Source organism: Zootoca vivipara, chromosome 17 (genome assembly GCF_963506605.1).
Source record: "Zootoca vivipara chromosome 17, rZooViv1.1, whole genome shotgun sequence".
In the NCBI taxonomy this organism is placed as follows: Eukaryota; Metazoa; Chordata; class Lepidosauria; order Squamata; family Lacertidae; genus Zootoca; species Zootoca vivipara.
The window spans coordinates 10,530,471-10,547,337 of record NC_083292.1 but is presented as its reverse complement, the minus strand read 5'-3'; the positions used below and the strand labels follow the sequence as shown (position 1 = coordinate 10,547,337).

At 48.8% G+C, this 16,867-nt stretch overlaps 1 protein-coding gene across 12 annotated transcripts in view; it reads right to left on the bottom strand.

Annotated features, from left to right (window-relative positions):
* Positions 1–16,867, bottom strand: part of FBRSL1 (fibrosin like 1) — an 808,905-nt gene that overhangs the window by 437,185 nt on the left and 354,853 nt on the right. For all 12 annotated transcript variants that reach the window (XM_060269604.1, XM_060269610.1, XM_060269606.1 and 9 more), the window contains one exon: positions 4,852–4,953. In XM_060269604.1, the coding sequence (XP_060125587.1) occupies positions 4,852–4,953 (102 nt within the window). The remainder of the gene's footprint in view (positions 1–4,851; positions 4,954–16,867) is intronic.

Here is a 16,867-nt window from a genome sequence, read left to right as displayed (position 1 = left end):
ATCCAGCAATTCCACACTCGGCGGCTGCCTTCTCCTCCTTTCCCTCCCCTTCCCCATCTTCCATACATTTCAAATTAACGCAGCTCTACCACCACATTCAAATGTTCAGTGTTTGTGGGGAATGAGGGTCCTATTTAAATGATAATGAGGAACGATCCATTCAATTTAGTGACGGAGAAAATCCATTAAAAAACGCAGGCAGTTCTTAAGCTGATGGGTCAAGAAAAAGATAAACCCTTTTTTAAAAGCCATTATGTACGGCTCTGTGTGGATTTTTTACACTGTTCAGGACATCAGGAAAGATTAGGACAATTATGGAACAAGGAGCAGGGAGGGAGGGGTGGGAGGCAAAACAGAACACCCTCTTTCCCTCCCGGGACCACCCCAAACCACCCTCTATTTAATTTCAATCAAAATAAAGCACAGGAATATTCTGCCTTTTAATTCTCCCTTAATACCATGTGTCTGACTGTGAGGGAGAGGATAATTTTTTTTTGTTCGTTTTTGTAAAAGTAGCTGGTGGTTCTACCAATAGTTACATTGGATAATTTTTCAGCCACGTGTCATAGGGACTAAAAAGGGATTTTTGCATAGGTGTGGCAATTTGCTGACAAGAACACAAGGGCAAAAGAAGAAAGAGCAGTGCTAAATCAGACCAAAGGCTTATCCTGTTCTACCGCTCCTCTTGGCGGCAGCAATGCTACTAGAGCAGGCATCCCCAAACTGCGGCCCTCCAGATGTTTTGGCCTACAACTCCCATGATCCCTAGCTAACGGGACCAGTAGTCAGGGATTATGGGAACTGTAGTCCAAAACATCTGGAGAGCTGAAGGTTGGGGATGCCTGTACTAGAGGCTTCACCAGGGGCAAAAAACCTGGCTAGCAGCCCCCTCCCCATAGTTACGGCTCTGGCTTCTGAATACCAGTTGCTGGAAACAGAGTGCTTTTGAACTCAGATCTTGGTCACTGTGAGAACAGGATGTTGGACTAGATGGGCCTTTGGCTTGATCCACCAGTCTCTTCTTATGCTCTGATGGACAATGGCCATAGGTGGTAGAACCTGCAGCCCAAAGTTCCTCATCTTTGGTTGGCTCTGACTAGCAACAACTGTCCAAGGTCTATGGCGGATACCATTCTCAGCCCTGCTAGCAAAGACTCTTTAACTGAGGAGCAAGTGATTTTTTTCCAGTCTTGGTGGTGGGGGGCACATTCCCTTCTGGGCAAACAAAAGAAAGGACTTATTCGTACAGTGCACATGGAACTCACTACCACAAGATAGAGTGATGGCGACCAAACTAAATAGTTCCAAAAAAGGATTAGACAGATTCATGGGGAGAAAACTGTCCATGGTCCCAAGGCACAGATCCTTGGGATCACAAGTAGGGAAAGTGCTGCTACACTCGGGTCCTACTTTAGGCCTTACAGAAGCACCTGGTTGACTACTGTGAGAAAAGGACTCAGGACTAGACCAGGCATCCCCAAACTTCGGCCCTCCAGATGTTTTGGACTACAATTCCCATCTTCCCTGACCACTGGTCCTGTTAGCTAGGGATCATGAGAGTTGTAGGCCAAAACATCTGGAGGGCCGCAGTTTTGGGATGCCTGGACTAGATGGTCCTGTCGCCTGATCCAGGCAGGGCTTTTCCAAGAGATGGTGCTAAAATAAATGAATGAGGACCCAATTATTGAAAGGGATGAAAGAGATTGGAAATGGACATTTTAGCGCAAGTTCTACCTATTCTAGGCCAACTTGTTCTGAACATCTGGTTTTTATTGATACTGTATTTTTAATGTGTGTTTTATATTGTTTTACGTGAGCCACATAGATGTTTTGGTGATTAAGCGGTATGTAAATCCTGTAACATAAAACAAGATAAACCAATAGGCGTTTGTGGCCTGAATCAAGAAAAAAAGCCAACATTTTAAAAAATCCTTGAAGGGTGAGCACACTAAAGGTGACCAAGCTACTTTAAAATGTAAAATTGGTATTCCCAGGAGTGTGTGTTAGTGTGTGTGTGTGTGTGTGTGGGTGGGTGGGTGAGAGAGAGAGAGAGAGAGAGAGAGAGAGAGAGAGAGTGACAGAGAGAAGCAGACAGCGGAAATCTGCCTTTTCTAAGGATGCTGTGCAATACAGTGCCTAATATGGTAGCAGTGTGTGATGCGAGCATGTCCTGCGGCATGTGTGCACAGCCACCAGGGAATTTTGAGGGGGTCCAGCCCACTCATTGAAATTTTTGGGGGGCCCTTGGTCCCCCAGCCCTCCAGCAGATGGAGCACCTGCTCACAAGCATGTGTATATGAGCGGAAAGAAGGACAGCCAAACGGCTGTGCTGCCATGATTCACCACTTCTGCTGCCACTGGAATGCCCCCTCTCACTGAACTTGCTGAGAGGGGCATGTTCCAGCAGCGGCAGAAGCAGTGGGGAGGCGCCTGCCTGAGGCACCTGCTTCACCCTAGAATCATAGAATTGTGGAGTTGGAAGGGACCCCAAGGGTCACCCAGTCCAAACCCCTGCAATGCAGTAATCTCAGCACACAGTCCTATTTGAAGCCATACTGGACCCTGCTCTGCTTTGCAAATCTGCTAGCAGTGTGTGTGTGTGTGTGTGTACACATACGTACACACATCTATGTGCATACAGAACAACTTGTGGAGAGTGGGAGTTCATTTAGGTAGCTTTAACGGAGGATTAGGCACACCCTCCCATCAGATGTCAAAGAAACAAACAACTATCTGACATTTAGAAGACATCTGAAGGCAGTCCTGTTTAGGGAAGTTTATAATAACTGATGTTTTAATGTATTTTAAATCTTTTGTTGCCCAGAGTGGCTGGGGAAACCCAGCCAGATGGGTGGGTATAAATATTATTATTATTATTATTATTATTATTATTATTATTATTATTCACGTCTGCATCCAAGATCAGAGGCAGCATTCTGTAACTGGATTCCCCTGTAACATTAAGGGGAATCCAGTTATTGGCCGAGGGAGCCGGCGTACAGCTTCCCGGTCATGTGGCCAGCAGGACAAAGCCGCTTCTGGCGAACCAGAGCAGCACACGGAAAGGCCGTTTACCTTCCCGCTTGGAGCGGTACCTATTTATCTACTTGCACTTTGATGTGCTTTCAAACTGCTAGGTGGGTAGGAGCTGGGACTGAGCAACGGGAGCTCACCCCATCATGGGGATTCGAACCGCCGACCTTCTGATCGGCAAGCCCTAGGCTCAGTGGTTTAACCCACAGCGCCACCCCGCCTCCTAGAGTAAACAGGGTGTTGGAATAAATACACCTTTTGGTGTGGGTGAGAGAGACAGAGAAAGAGGGAGGGAGAGAAGCCATACAGTAGCTGCTGCATGCATAGTGCGGGTGAAGAGGAAACAATTGTTGTTTTGAGGAGGAAAAAACACAACTGCATCAACAACAACCCAAACCCAAACTAATGCTGGATAAACAAAATCATTTACCCCAAAGGTAAATCCACCCCCCCCCCACTTCCCTCTATCCGCTTTCCTTTCTGATCCACACATTTTATCTTTCCTGGAATCAGATCAGAGGTACAGGGGTGGGATTTCCCCACCCCACCCCTCTTATTTCTTCCCACACTACACAGGATGTTTATAGCACCCCATTCCTGCTCAAAACATGTAGTGTGAATTCCACACGCACACCCTACAACACCAACACCATCACATTTTGCTGTCAGAGCTGTCAAGCTGAATCCCGCTTTAATCTGCCAAAAGCACTTTTCTGCTGACATTTTTAATAAATACTTTCAGCTTTTAAACACATTTGTGGGAGCCATTTTGCCCCCTCCTCTCTCCCTTCCTCTTCTCCTCCTTCAGGAGAATGAGCTCTGAAAGCCTTAATAGCAAATACATTATGCTTATCAAAGGCTTCCTCCCCCTTCCTTTTTTGCATCCTGAAGCAGAGGTAGTGTTTTCAATTTTAAAGCTAAATTAACTGTCCAATTGAATTTGGCTGGTGTGAGCTGCTTTTTCCTGTGACAGGTTTTAGTTATGAAGCATATTTCACATTAATAGAACGGAACATGAAAACCCCACTCTCTGGGATGTAACTGTGGCTCACCATTGAAATGTTAAATTTAATATTTCAGACATGACTCGTGCCAGTGTTTGATTATTGTTTGTCATTTAAATCTCTCCTAACGGGGGAAGGTCCTAATTAGCAAAAAAAATCATGTTTTAATGAAGGCAAAATGCTAATTGCTAACACAAAAAAGCCTTCACATGAAATTATCCCAGCACTTCCATTGATTTCTTGGTGATTTAAAAAAAGTAAAAATAAAATAAAGAGCCCATTTGTGTGTTTATACACTTAGACGTCGTTTCGCACCGGGTTTATCATAACATTTCATTCAAAAGCAGCGTTTCCATTCACCCCCTAACCCTGCCCCAAGACTCACAACCTACCCCACAATCTACCCCAATTCAGAGCAGGAGGCATCAAAACAGGTGAGTTAACCCATGCAGCCTAGAGTAATTGGAACAACAAATGGTTGTTTTTTAAAGTACCAAAAAAATAATAATCCGCGTACACCCCAGCGCCCCCACAACTTTCCCCCTCAAAGTAATCATCTTGAGCCATCTTTTGCTCCCAGGAAGCACAATTCCGTTTTGTTTTCCCTGCCTCTGATCTTTCACTTATCATATTATTTGCGCTATGATTATAGTGTTTGCAAGGGAGCTCAACCACTTATGCCATAACACTCAATCATGACATGGGGGGGGAGGTGGGAGAAGAGAAAGTTATTACACAGTGACCTCTGGATGCCAACGTTTGTTCAGCAAGATTTATGAAATTGCCACAACTCCCGATTCTCACTGGTACTCACATCGCTGAGGCAGTCCCTGGAGCTGCTGAGCTGGGAGCTGGTGGCTTCCCGGATGCTGTCGTCCTCGCTGTTCCTGCCCCTTCGCTTCATGGGGACTTTCATCTGCAATGATCAAAAAACATCACCCCGTTGAAACAGGTATTTTATATTCTAACATAAGCCTATTACATAGATTACCTGAATTAAAATATACACAATTACTACTCTAGGCTTCCCTTTACTACACAGTTAGAAATTTTATATTATAAATAGTATCAGGCATCCCCAAACTTCGGCCCTCCAGATGTTTTGGACTACAATTCCCATCTATCCTGACCACTGGTCCTGTTAGGTAGGGATCATGGGAGTTGTAGGCCAAAACATCTGGAGGGCCGCAGTTTGGGGATGCCTGAATATTATAGATTCCCACATGCCCCCCACTCCCCTTCGCCCATGTTGTGATCTCAGTATTTCACTTCTTCCATCTTGTTGTGTTTTTGAAATTTTGAATTTGATGCTTGTTTTGAAATTTAAAAAAAGGAAAAGGAAAAGAAACATATATTTTAGTAAACCCCTTTCAGTTCATTCACCATCAGTAAGGGCAGAAGCTCATCTGGGGCACGAGGCACAGCCCCACCGTGCAGCAGGGTAACTTTTTCTCTCTCAAGGTCTTACATGCTTTGGGGGTAATTTCTGGGGGCCTGAAAGCCAGCAGTGGGTGTGGCTGGAGCCAATGGTGGGAGGAGCTAGAACCAATGGTAGGAGGAGCTGGAACCAATGGTAGGAGAAACTAAAACTAATAAAAAATAAAAAATGGGCAGGACCAGTGCCCAAAGAGTACATTTTCCCTCTTCCTGGCTACCCCACAGTTCCCTCCTCCTTACCACCTGCGCCTAGTTAGGCCTAGGGCTGCATGAAATTAGGCCAAGGGACACATATTGCCCTCAAGGCCACATATTTTTTAATCCTTGTTCTAAACCAGGGGTGTGAGGGACAAGGGATACAGGGAAGTCCCTCCCATCTTAAGTTCCAGCCCATCCCCAAGCGCTGGAGAGAGTAAGGAGAGCTCTGCCTCCAGCGGAGAGTCAGGAAGTGGTGTCCGAGGCTCAGGCAAGGTTGTGGAGCCCAGGCCGCAGGGGGGACAGGAAGTTGGACGCACGGGGGGGGGGAGGCCAATCCCCCCAACTCCCGAATTGCGACGCAAACGTAGGGGGAAGAGGTTGGGTCTGCCAAAGCTGTGGTGCTGGAAGAAAACGCGCCAATCGCCATTCGGGAGTTCTGACACCTCACCTTAAGGATGCATTTTTACTGCTCTGAACACTGTAAATAATCAGCACTTAATAAAAGCCTTAAAAGACCATGCTGGAGTCGTTACTCTAGAGTAGCCATACCAGGCCCTCTGACAGCAACTCCCGAATCTTTTTTTGGCTACTTTGGAGTGCAGCGATGAGCGCTCAAGAGGCTGAGCATTGGAGGCTGGAGGCCGAAGCAGCGAAGCAGGAGCTGCAGAACCTCACAGCGCACGCACAGCAGCAATTGCATGCCGCTCAGGAGGAAGCGCGAGGGGCGCAGGAGGAGCTGAACAAGCTGGTGGACCAGGTGAGGACAAAAGAGGAGACTGAGAAACAGCTAAGGGTGATGGTATTGGACCTGCAGAAAAAGTTGGAAGAGGAGAAAGCCGCTAGAGGTGGGGGGGCGCCCCAGCCGCAGCTAGTCCAAGTGAGAAGGGGACAGAGCCTAGTCACCAAGTTCAGCGGCGACCCGAGGGAGTACCTAGGATTCGAGACAGAAATAAATTATGCGCTGGAATTGCATGCAGCAGAATTCCCAGATGACGCGCACAGAGTCTCCTTTATCATAGAGCATTTGACGGGGGCCGCCCGGGAATGGGTAAGACCGCTCATCGCGCAAAAAAATCCTTGCATGAAGAACGCAAAATTATTTCTAGAAGCCTTAAAAATAATGTACGCCAGCGACAGTGAAATGGAGGCCACTAAACAGGAGCTTCATAACTTAACACAAGGAAAATCGACAGTTAGGGACTACTGGGCGAGATTCACCATGCTGGTGCACAAACTGGGGTGGGATCTGCAAAGTGAGCCAGTGAAATCAGCCTTCTACCTGGGTTTGCACGCAGACGTTAAGGATGAGCTGGCAAGAGGTCCTAGACCGCAGACTATGGATCAGTTAAGCAAAGCGGCGCTAGCGGTGGGGGTGAGACAGGAATCCAGATGGTATGACAAACAAGCGACGCGCGCAGCAAAACCTTGGTTCCCACGCTCCCAGGACAGACCACATCACCAAACCCCACCCCAGGGACCGCCCCCAGACCCGCCCAGACCAAGCCCAGAGCCGGAACCGATGGAGATCGGGGGAGCGCGCGCGCGGGCTTTTCAAACCCCGGCGGCGCCAAGACGCAAGGAGGGAAGAGGCGGGAATTGCTTTCTCTGCAACTCCCCCCGGCATCGCGTCAGAGACTGCCCTCATCGCAGAGAGTGGCAAGGAAAGGCGGGAACGGTTGTACCTTCCCCCGCTGACGCAGCACCACAGCAGGGAAACGAGACAGCCTGGCTGCAGGAGACAAGGGGCAGCAGCCAGGCACAGTCAGCAGACAACAGCCCCAGCCCGCCCACCCGCACAGAGAGGAGCAGAGCCAGCCCACCCCTCCCAGAGCAGGAGTGGTTCTAGAAGTCACGCTAACGCTCCCAAATGGCTATCCCCTGACAGTCCTCGCCTTAATTGACAGTGGTGCCTCAGCCAACTTCTTCTCGAGAAACTTTGCAGAAGAGCACCAGATCCAACTTCTGCAGCTGGATTTTCCCCTGCACGTGGCCACCATTGACGGCAGAGAGTTGCTGGGAGGGGCCATCACTCATCAACCCCCCCCCATGAGAATGACGGTGGGAAGGCACTCAGAGACACTGGCTTTCAATGTCACAACCATCTCAGACCCCCCCCATCGTTTTGGGAATGAGCTGGCTGGCGCGCCACGACCCCTCCATAAGTTGGCACCAGAGATGCATCACGTTTGGGTCGGACTTTTGTCTGGAACATTGCATGCAGCACCAACCAGGGGAGGGGCCTCCGATAGCCACGGTGGCCACCATGCATGTCAAAGGGGGTGAGGCGATACCCAAGCCGTACTGGGACCTGCAGGAGGTCTTCAGCGAAGCGGAGTCCGACCACCTACCCCCACACAGGCCTTTTGACTGCCAGATCAACCTGGTGCCAGGGGCAACGATACCCCCAGCCAAGCTGTACGCCATGTCAGATCAGGAACTGGAGGATCTGCGCGCTTTCATCGACAAGAACCTCAAGCGGGGGTTCATCAGAGAAAGCAAGGCAGCAGGGGGCAGCCCGGTCTTCTGGGTGGACAAGAAAGACACGCAACAGCGCCGTCTTGTGGTGGATTTTAGACGACTGAATTCAGTGACAGAGCCAGTGGCTTTCCCCATGCCCAGAGTGGATGATCTCCTGACAGCGGCACGCAGGGGCAAGATTTTCACCAAGCTAGACCTAAGAGGGGCGTACAACTTGATCAGGATCCGGGAGGGCGATGAATGGAAAACCACGATGTTCACGCCTCTGGGCTCTTTTGAATATCTGGTGATGCCCTTCGGGTTGCAAGGGGGCTCAGCATGCTTCCAGGCCTTCATGCACCACGTCCTGGGGTCCCTCCTCTTCAAGAACTGCTTGGTCTTCCTAGATGACATCCTTATCTATTCCAATGACCCAGTGCAGCATGTGAAGGATGTCAGGGAGGTGTTGCAGCGCCTGAAGGACAACCACCTGTATGTGAAGCTGGAGAAGTGCAAGTTTCACACCAAAGAGGTGGACTTCCTGGGCTACAAGCTGTCAGACAAGGGGCTGGCGATGGACAAGGACAAGGTGCAGGCCATCCTGGACTGGCACAGCCCCAGGACGCGCAAAGATGCCCAACGCCTACTAGGCTTCGCTAACTTCTACAGGAAGTTCATCAAGAACTTCTCTCGTGTCACGGCTCCTATCACCGACTGCCTGAGAGGCAAGCAGAAGTTCCGGTGGACACCAGAGGCGCAAGCAGCGTTCGAAAGCCTCAAGAGGGTATTCGCTTCAGACCAGCACCTGTTCCACGTGGTGCAGGATGCGCCCCTACGCCTGGAGACAGATGCTTCGGACAAGGCTCTGGGAGCGATTCTGTTGCAACTGGACGCCAACAGAGAGTGGAGACCCTGTGCCTTCTTCTCCAGGAAGCTGACCCAGCCAGAACGCAACTACACAGTGTTTGATAGGGAACTTCTCGCGATCCACGCTGCGTTCCAGCACTGGCGACACTTCCTGGTGGGCGCCAAGCACCCCATCCAGGTGTGCACAGACCACAAGAACCTGGAGTTCTGGAGAACTGCCAGGGTGCTCAACCAGCGGCAGATACGGTGGGCAGAGTTCTTCTCGAACTTCAACTTCTCCATCCACTACATCCCGGGGGAGCAGAATGTCAGGGCGGATGCCCTCTCCCGCAAGCCAGAGTACATGGAGGAGGAGTTGCCACCAGCACCCAGGCACATTTTCCCCCCATCAGCATGGTCATGCGGAGCAGCAGTGGTGAGCGAGGCAGAACTCACAGCACTGACAGCAGCTGATGAATTTGCCACCCGCATCTTCAGAGAACTGAGAGGGGGGAGGGAGCAGGCCAAAGACTTTGAGGAAAGGAGGGGTTTGCTTTTTTACAGGGGAGCCCTGTACCTGCCAACCAAACAGCTGAGAGGTAAGGCCCTCAAGCAGATGCACGACAACGCAACGGCGGGTCATTTCGGAAGGGACAAAACCACTCACCTAGTCATGAGACACTTCTGGTGGCCAGGGGTGCGGGAGGATGTTCGGGATTATGTAAGGGGATGTGACACCTGCCAGCGAGCAAAGGTGGTCAGAGCGCCACCAGCAGGTTTGCTGGAGCCATTAGCCACACCGCACAGGCCGTGGGAAGTAGTGTCCATGGACTTCATCACAGACCTGCCGTCGTCCAGGGGCAAGACCGCAGTGTTGGTGGTGGTGGACCTCATGTCCAAAATGTGCCACTTTATACCGTGTGCCAGGGCGGTCTCGGCAGAAGAGACGGCCAAACTGTTTGTTGACCACGTATTCAGACTGCATGGATTGCCTTTAAGAGTTATTTCGGATCGTGGCCGCCAATTTGTTTCCAGTTTCTGGCGGCGGCTAATGAACCTCCTGCAGGTGGAGGTCAGTTTGTCTACGGCTCGGCACCCGCAGACCAATGGACAGGCGGAGCGGGTCAACGCCATTCTGCAGCAGTACCTGAGATGTTACGTCAGCCAGAGGCAAACGGACTGGGTGGATCGCCTGCCACTGGCAGAATTTGCCTACAACAATGCGGTGCACGTCTCCACAGGGGTGTCGCCCTTTAAGGCCAACTACGGGCGCGACCTCAGATCTTTCCCTGAGAGGGAGGGGGAGGAGGAGGAAGAGGGCCCACAGGCAGAGGATTGGGCAGAGGACCTGGAGACGGTGCACCAGCAGCTCAGAGAACACTTGGAGAGGGCCAAGGAAGCGTACAAGAAGGGGGAAGATCGCCACAGGCGACCGGGAGAGGTCATCAGGGTGGGGGACAAGGTTTGGTTATCCTCGGAAGGTCTTCCCACCAGGGGGCGATGCAAAAAGTTAGCACCCAGGAGGCTGGGCCCCTTCACGGTCACGCAACAGGTCAACCCGGTAGCCTTCAGGCTAGCACTGCCGGAGGACATGAGAGTGCACCCAGTGTTTCATAGATCACTGCTGTCGCCGTACAGGGAAAGTACCAGGTTCAGGGACAGCGATCAGCCTCCAGAGGGAGGGGGGGAGACCCAGAGATGCATCTATATATATAAAAATGTAGGCATTGCGTGCACAGAGGTCACAGCCTTTCTCCATAACCGCTGAACTGTAATTTAACGAATTTGGCCACAATGTTCCATGCCCATCAGTGAGGGATCTGGCATAATCCCCCCCCCAAAAGCAAACCTTTCATACCTAAAATAATTATTAAATACAAAAAAGTGGCGCCCAAATTAGACATCACCAGCAGACGCTCTGAAAACTCCAGCAGTATCCAATAGAAAGACAGATCGCCACTGCTGCCTCGAAAGCCGCGCCACCAGATGACATCACAAAATTCCACAGCAAGCAACTGAACCCCCCCCTTTTGCAGCAACAAGGCTCAACCAACTGAAAACAGGCCTTTTGCAGCAACAAGGCCCAACATTGCCAAGTGGAGGAGGGGCCTGCCTGGGGAGATGGGGGGCCGAATAGGGGGCAGGGATAGGTAATAGGTCAGAACAGGGTGGGGGAGACACAGGGATGAAACCTGCCCTCTCCACAGTATCTTGCCTCGGGCTTTGCAGACTAGGCTGAGTGGATTTAGGGGCCTGCCTGGGGGCGGGATGGGGGGGGCAAATAGGCTGCAGCATAGAATCAACTGAATATGGGCCTTTTACAGGGCCGTGCCTTTGGGTAAAATAAATGTTATTTCACATAACACACGTGGGGAGTCAGGGTTGGGACAGGGCAAAATTTTACAGAACATGCGCATTGGGGGAATGATTGTGTGCAAAATGAACAGGTCACAGGGATAACCCGGGGGGGGGGGTTGGATGGAGGAGAGGAGGGAAATCACAGGGGTAAGTGGGGGGGTAGGGGGAGGAGAGGGGGAAATCACAGGGATAAGCCAGGGGTGGGGGAAAGAGGGGGCATAATAGGTCATGGATCAGGACAGAGTTGGGGGATTCACAGGGATGAGGGAGGGGGATGAGGGGGCAATCACAGGGATAAGCCGGGGGTGTGTGAGGGGAGGAGTGGGGGAATCACAGGGATACGTCATGAATCAGCACAGGGTAGGGAAAATCACACAAATAACCTACAGCAACCCGTGGCACGGCCAGCTAGTTTTAAATAAAAGGACACATTCTACTCATGTAAAAACACGCTGATTCCTAGACCATCCGTAGGCTGGATTTAGAAGGCGATTGGGCCGGATCCAGCCCCTGGGCCTTAGTTTGCCTACCCATGTTCTAAAAAACTAAACCATTGTAGAAGAAAAATGGGGGCAGTTGATTGTCTGAAAGGGACCTGTGGGCAAATGTCTGTCCAGGCAAACATATTATATTCTGTATATTTTTAATGAATTGCATGTGTTTTTGTAGGGTGGTGTCAGTTGTTGTTGTTTTGTCGTTTCCGACTCTTCGTGACCCCCATGGACCAGAGCACGCCAGGCACTCCTGTCTTCCACTGCCTCCCACAGCTTGGTCAAACTTGGTCAACCAGGTTGTGTCAGTACGGTATTGTAATTTATTTACGTTCATTTTTAATATGCTGTAAGGCCCTTTGGAAACTAAACGAAAGAAGTGTCTCCCAACACACACAATGACAACAAATAAATTGGGATCAGAAAAATAAAATGATACTGGTAAAATAATGAAAGTTTGTAACATAAATGTATTCATCAATAAAACTTAAGTGTAAAAGACTAAACAGATTTTTTTCAGTTGTCACGGGTGTATGAATGAGTAAACATACATGCTATCTGGCATTCATACATTAATGAAAACTGAACAAGATTTTTTGGTCAAAATATGTTTGGTCTTTTGCATTTATACTGGTATTTGTGTTTAGGGTTCTTAATAGAATCACAGAATTTTAGAGTTGGAAGGGATGGCAAGGGTCATCTAGTCAAACCCCCTGCAGTGCACGAATCACAGCTTCATTGGAGGTTTTAAACCAGAGGTAGGATAGTCATCTTTCAGAGATACTTTAGCTGAACCAGTTTCCAAAGCATAGTCCATCCACTGCAATAATCTAATCTGGAGGTTATGAGAGGATGGAGTACAGTGGCCAAGTCATCTCAATCCAAAAAGCATCAACAGCTGGCAAACTAGCGATAGCTGGAAACAGGCAGTCTTGGACACAGAGGCTGTCCAAGCCTCCAGTAGCAACACTGGATCCAGGAGTAACCCCAATCTAGGCACCTGCTGCTTCCAAGGAGGCACAGTCCTCTATCTAGAGCAAGCTGTCTCCTCAATTATTGGACCCAATAACTCAGATCATATAACACCTCCATCTTGTCTAGATTTAGCTTGAATTTTTTGGCCAAATCCAGCCCATCACCACTTCCAGGCACCCATCTAGCACCTGAACCACCTCTCCTAATTCAGATGTTACAGAGAGAGTTGCATACTATTTGCATGTTGGTGACACCTCACTCCAAATCTCCTGAAGATATCTCACGACAGCTTCATATTGGTGTTAAACGGCATGTGACACAAGATGGATTCCTGTGGAATGCTACAGGGTAGTTGCCATGGCTCCAAGTAATACCCCCCATTGCTATTCTAGAGAAGCAACCCTGGCATAAGAAGCTGAACCACCATAAAACAGTTGTGTATCCTTGGTAGCGTATCCTCTAGTAGAGGATGCAATGGTAGCCAGTGTGGTGTAGTGGTTAAGAGTGGTAGACTTGTAATCTGGGTTCGCCTCTCCCCTCCTCCACATGCAGCTGCTGGGTGACCTTGGGCTAGTCACACTTCTCTGAAGTCTCTCAGCAGCCCCAACCAGCTCAGAGGAGCGTCCTTCCATGGTTCAATCCTGTCCTTTACACGAGTGAATACACCTGAGAAAGCCAGTGTGGTGTAGTGGTTAAAAGCAGTAGACTTGTAATCTGGGGAACCGGGTTCGCGTCTCCGCTCCTCCACATGCAGCTGCTAGGTGACCTTGGGCTAGTCACACTTCTCTGAAGTCTCTCAGCCCCAACCACCTCACAGGGTGTCTGTTGTGGGGGAGGAGGGGAGAGGAGATTGTTAGCTGCTTTGAGAATCCTTCGGGTAGTGATAAAGCGGGATATCAAATCCAAACTCTTCTTCTTCTTCTAGCAGAAAAGTAAGCTTTCTTCACCACCATCAATAGGTGCAAGAATGTGCTGGGTCAAATTCAGATTGTGCTCCTGCCATTGACCTTCCTTCTTCATCATGCACAGGTCTCTGGAGTACCATGGAGGTTTGCGTACAGCACAGCATCAGTGACGATACTCAGGTGCAATCATACGGATGGCCCTACACATCTCCTGGCTCCACAGTGAGACAAGGACCTCAACAGGAACCCTAGCAAACAATACATCTCAAACAAACACTGGATTTCTGAGGGGGTATGTGCTGACACTCACAGGAATCATGTTGATGACCATGGCATTACAGAGCCTTGCAACTGTATGCAAGTTTGTTGAGACTCATTTAACAAAGTCAGCTGCTCTCTGCTGCTTTATCACGTCTCCTAGCCCACAGATTGCGATGCTAGCCTAACCACTCTAATATCTCCTTTGGGATTAGACAATCCTTAAAACAGCAGTACGTGGCAGGCCAGTTTTCCTCATTTTTCATATGTTCAAACACAGGATGCTGCTGCCTTATACCAAATCAGACTTTTTGTCGGGCAGTGGATTTCAAGCAGTTAGTCTCTTGCATGCCCTGCTAACTAAGATCCTGGTAATGGGAGAGGCCAGAGAATGAACCCAGGACCTTTGCATGCTCTACCACAGAGCTAAGTACCTTCTCCAATTTTATAGTCCCTGGTGCATTGCTGTCCCTAATTTCACCCTGTCTTTGCCTTTTGGAGACTCCTTGTTACTGTGAGTTGCTGGAGTTGCCACCCTCCGGAACTCAGCTCCACCCCCCCCCCATCAGTATTTAAATATTTTAGAGTGGGGTGGATGGATGGGTGTGGATGCATTTTTGGCTCTAATGCGCCTTGCATGTGTGTGAACATTAAGATAGCATGTCATACACAGCCTGACACTTCGCACAATGGGGAGGCTCGTTCTCAACTGCTGATAACAGGTTGTAGGGCAATTATGCTATTCCTGGCCTATTTTTAACTGAAGGAACACACAGAGACACATGCAGATGCAGACACAGTGCCAACTTTTAAATCAGTAGAAGGACAGGCTGTTGCAGAATAAGTGAGTGCAGGATTCTGAAAGAGAAGCTCAATCTTAATTTATGTGGAAGGGCTCATCTTTGAAGGACCAAAAGCAACACTACAAAAGTGACGGCTATTTTCATCACTGAAATGTTGGGGTGGGAGTTAGAATATTAAAAGGAAGATGCCTTATACCAAATTAGATCATTAGTCCCACCGGGCTCAGTTCTGTCTAAACTAACCAGCAGCAGCTCTCTAATGTCTCAGGCAGGGAGTCTTTCCCAGCCCTACCTGGAGAAGCTGGGGATCAAACGTGGGATTTTCTGTATGCAAAACTGGGACCCCATCACTGAACTATGCCTGAAATACAGTGGCTTGCTTAAGGCTACCTACTAAGTCAGACACCCCCAACCTGCAGCCCTCCAGATGTTTTGGCCTACAACTCCCATGATCCCTAGCTAACGGGACCAGTAGTCAGGGATTATGGGAACTGTAGTCCAAAACATCTGGAGGGCTGAAGGTTGGGGAGGTCTGTACTAAGTTCATTACCATAGTGTGAACTGAAATAGGAAAACTGGGGCAGAGCATATGCTTTGTCTGCAGAAGGTCCCAGGTTCCATCTCAGGCAACCCTGTCTGAAATCCTGGAGAACTGCTGTCAGGCAGTATAAGTAATGCTGCATTAGGTGGTCCAGCAATGACATATAAGAAAGCAAGCTTCAATACACAGATTCAAAATGCATGCATGCAGGTCATGTGTGCAGCTTGCGACCTCAGCCTTGCCCATCCCATGCACAGAGCCAACATACTTTGAAGGTATGAATGGGGTTCCAGAGCACAAACTGCAAGCTTTCCTCTGCAAAGATGGAACCACTGTAATTACTTCAAAGCTATCAGTAAACATGGCTAAGTGCAAAGTCGTTTGCAACTGAGAAGCCTCCATATCACATTTCCTTCTCAACAGCATCATGTGGACTTGTGCTGTGTCTTGGTTTATGGCAGCTTCCTATGTATATATATCCACAGAAGAGCGGAAGAAAGTTATAACTGAGTGCATGTAAAACTGGTATGGGACAGAAATAGGCTCATCCATCTCTCTCTCTCTCCCCACATACATATCTATATAAATCTTTACACATGCATGCATGCATGCATGCACGCACACACACACACACACGCACGCACACACACATGCACACACGCACACTCTTAACAGGATGGATGGATTCCTCTGTTCCGTGTGATTTTAGCATGCATTCAATCATAAGTCATACAAAATGTGCATTTAAATCATATACATTTTCCCCAATACTGTATACACAATTTTGTATGCACTTTCCTCCAAAAGAAGCATTTTCTATTTCCCATGTCCCTCCATACATACTTTTGGATATTTTTTCTATGCATCCTCCCTAAAAATACTCATTTATACAGTACAGTATATGTATTCTCCTTGTGAAGCATCCATTAAAAAAACAAGCAAACCCACTGTCACAAAAATCTGAAGAAGTGCTCCATCCAATTGATAACTGCATTATGATTTACCTCTATGTTTGGGAACGGGAAATTATAGGTCAGTTGACTTTAAAAATGTGGACCTGATGAAATTCTCTTCCATCTTCATTAACTCATCAGCTGCTTTTTATGGTTTTATTTCAATCAAATGACATGAGAAGGTGCTTTGGGGCAGGGCAGTAATCTCTTTCCTGTCTCTCCTCTTTCCAAAGTTTGCATTTGGAAAAACAACTGTGCACTTCCAATTCGCACACAGAAGTAAATGGAGAGAATCTGACCTAACAAGGTCTTGCGTGGGCAAGCAAATTAGAAGCATCACTGCTGCCATTAACCTTTCAGAGTAAATATCAATTATGAAAACTTGCTTCAGTACCTATGTCCCCTGTTTGCTGCCGTGAATTAAGAGGGTCATCAGCCTTTTCGACAGATCTTGTTCATTTACACCTGCTGCCTGCCAGCAGGGGAGCCCACACCCCCGCCGCCAGTGCACTGAGCCAACCTGCTTTAATTCATTGGTAATTATCTTAATGAGACACACGCAGGACTGAACTAGGAGGACAACTTGTTCTGCTAAATGGGATGTGCTG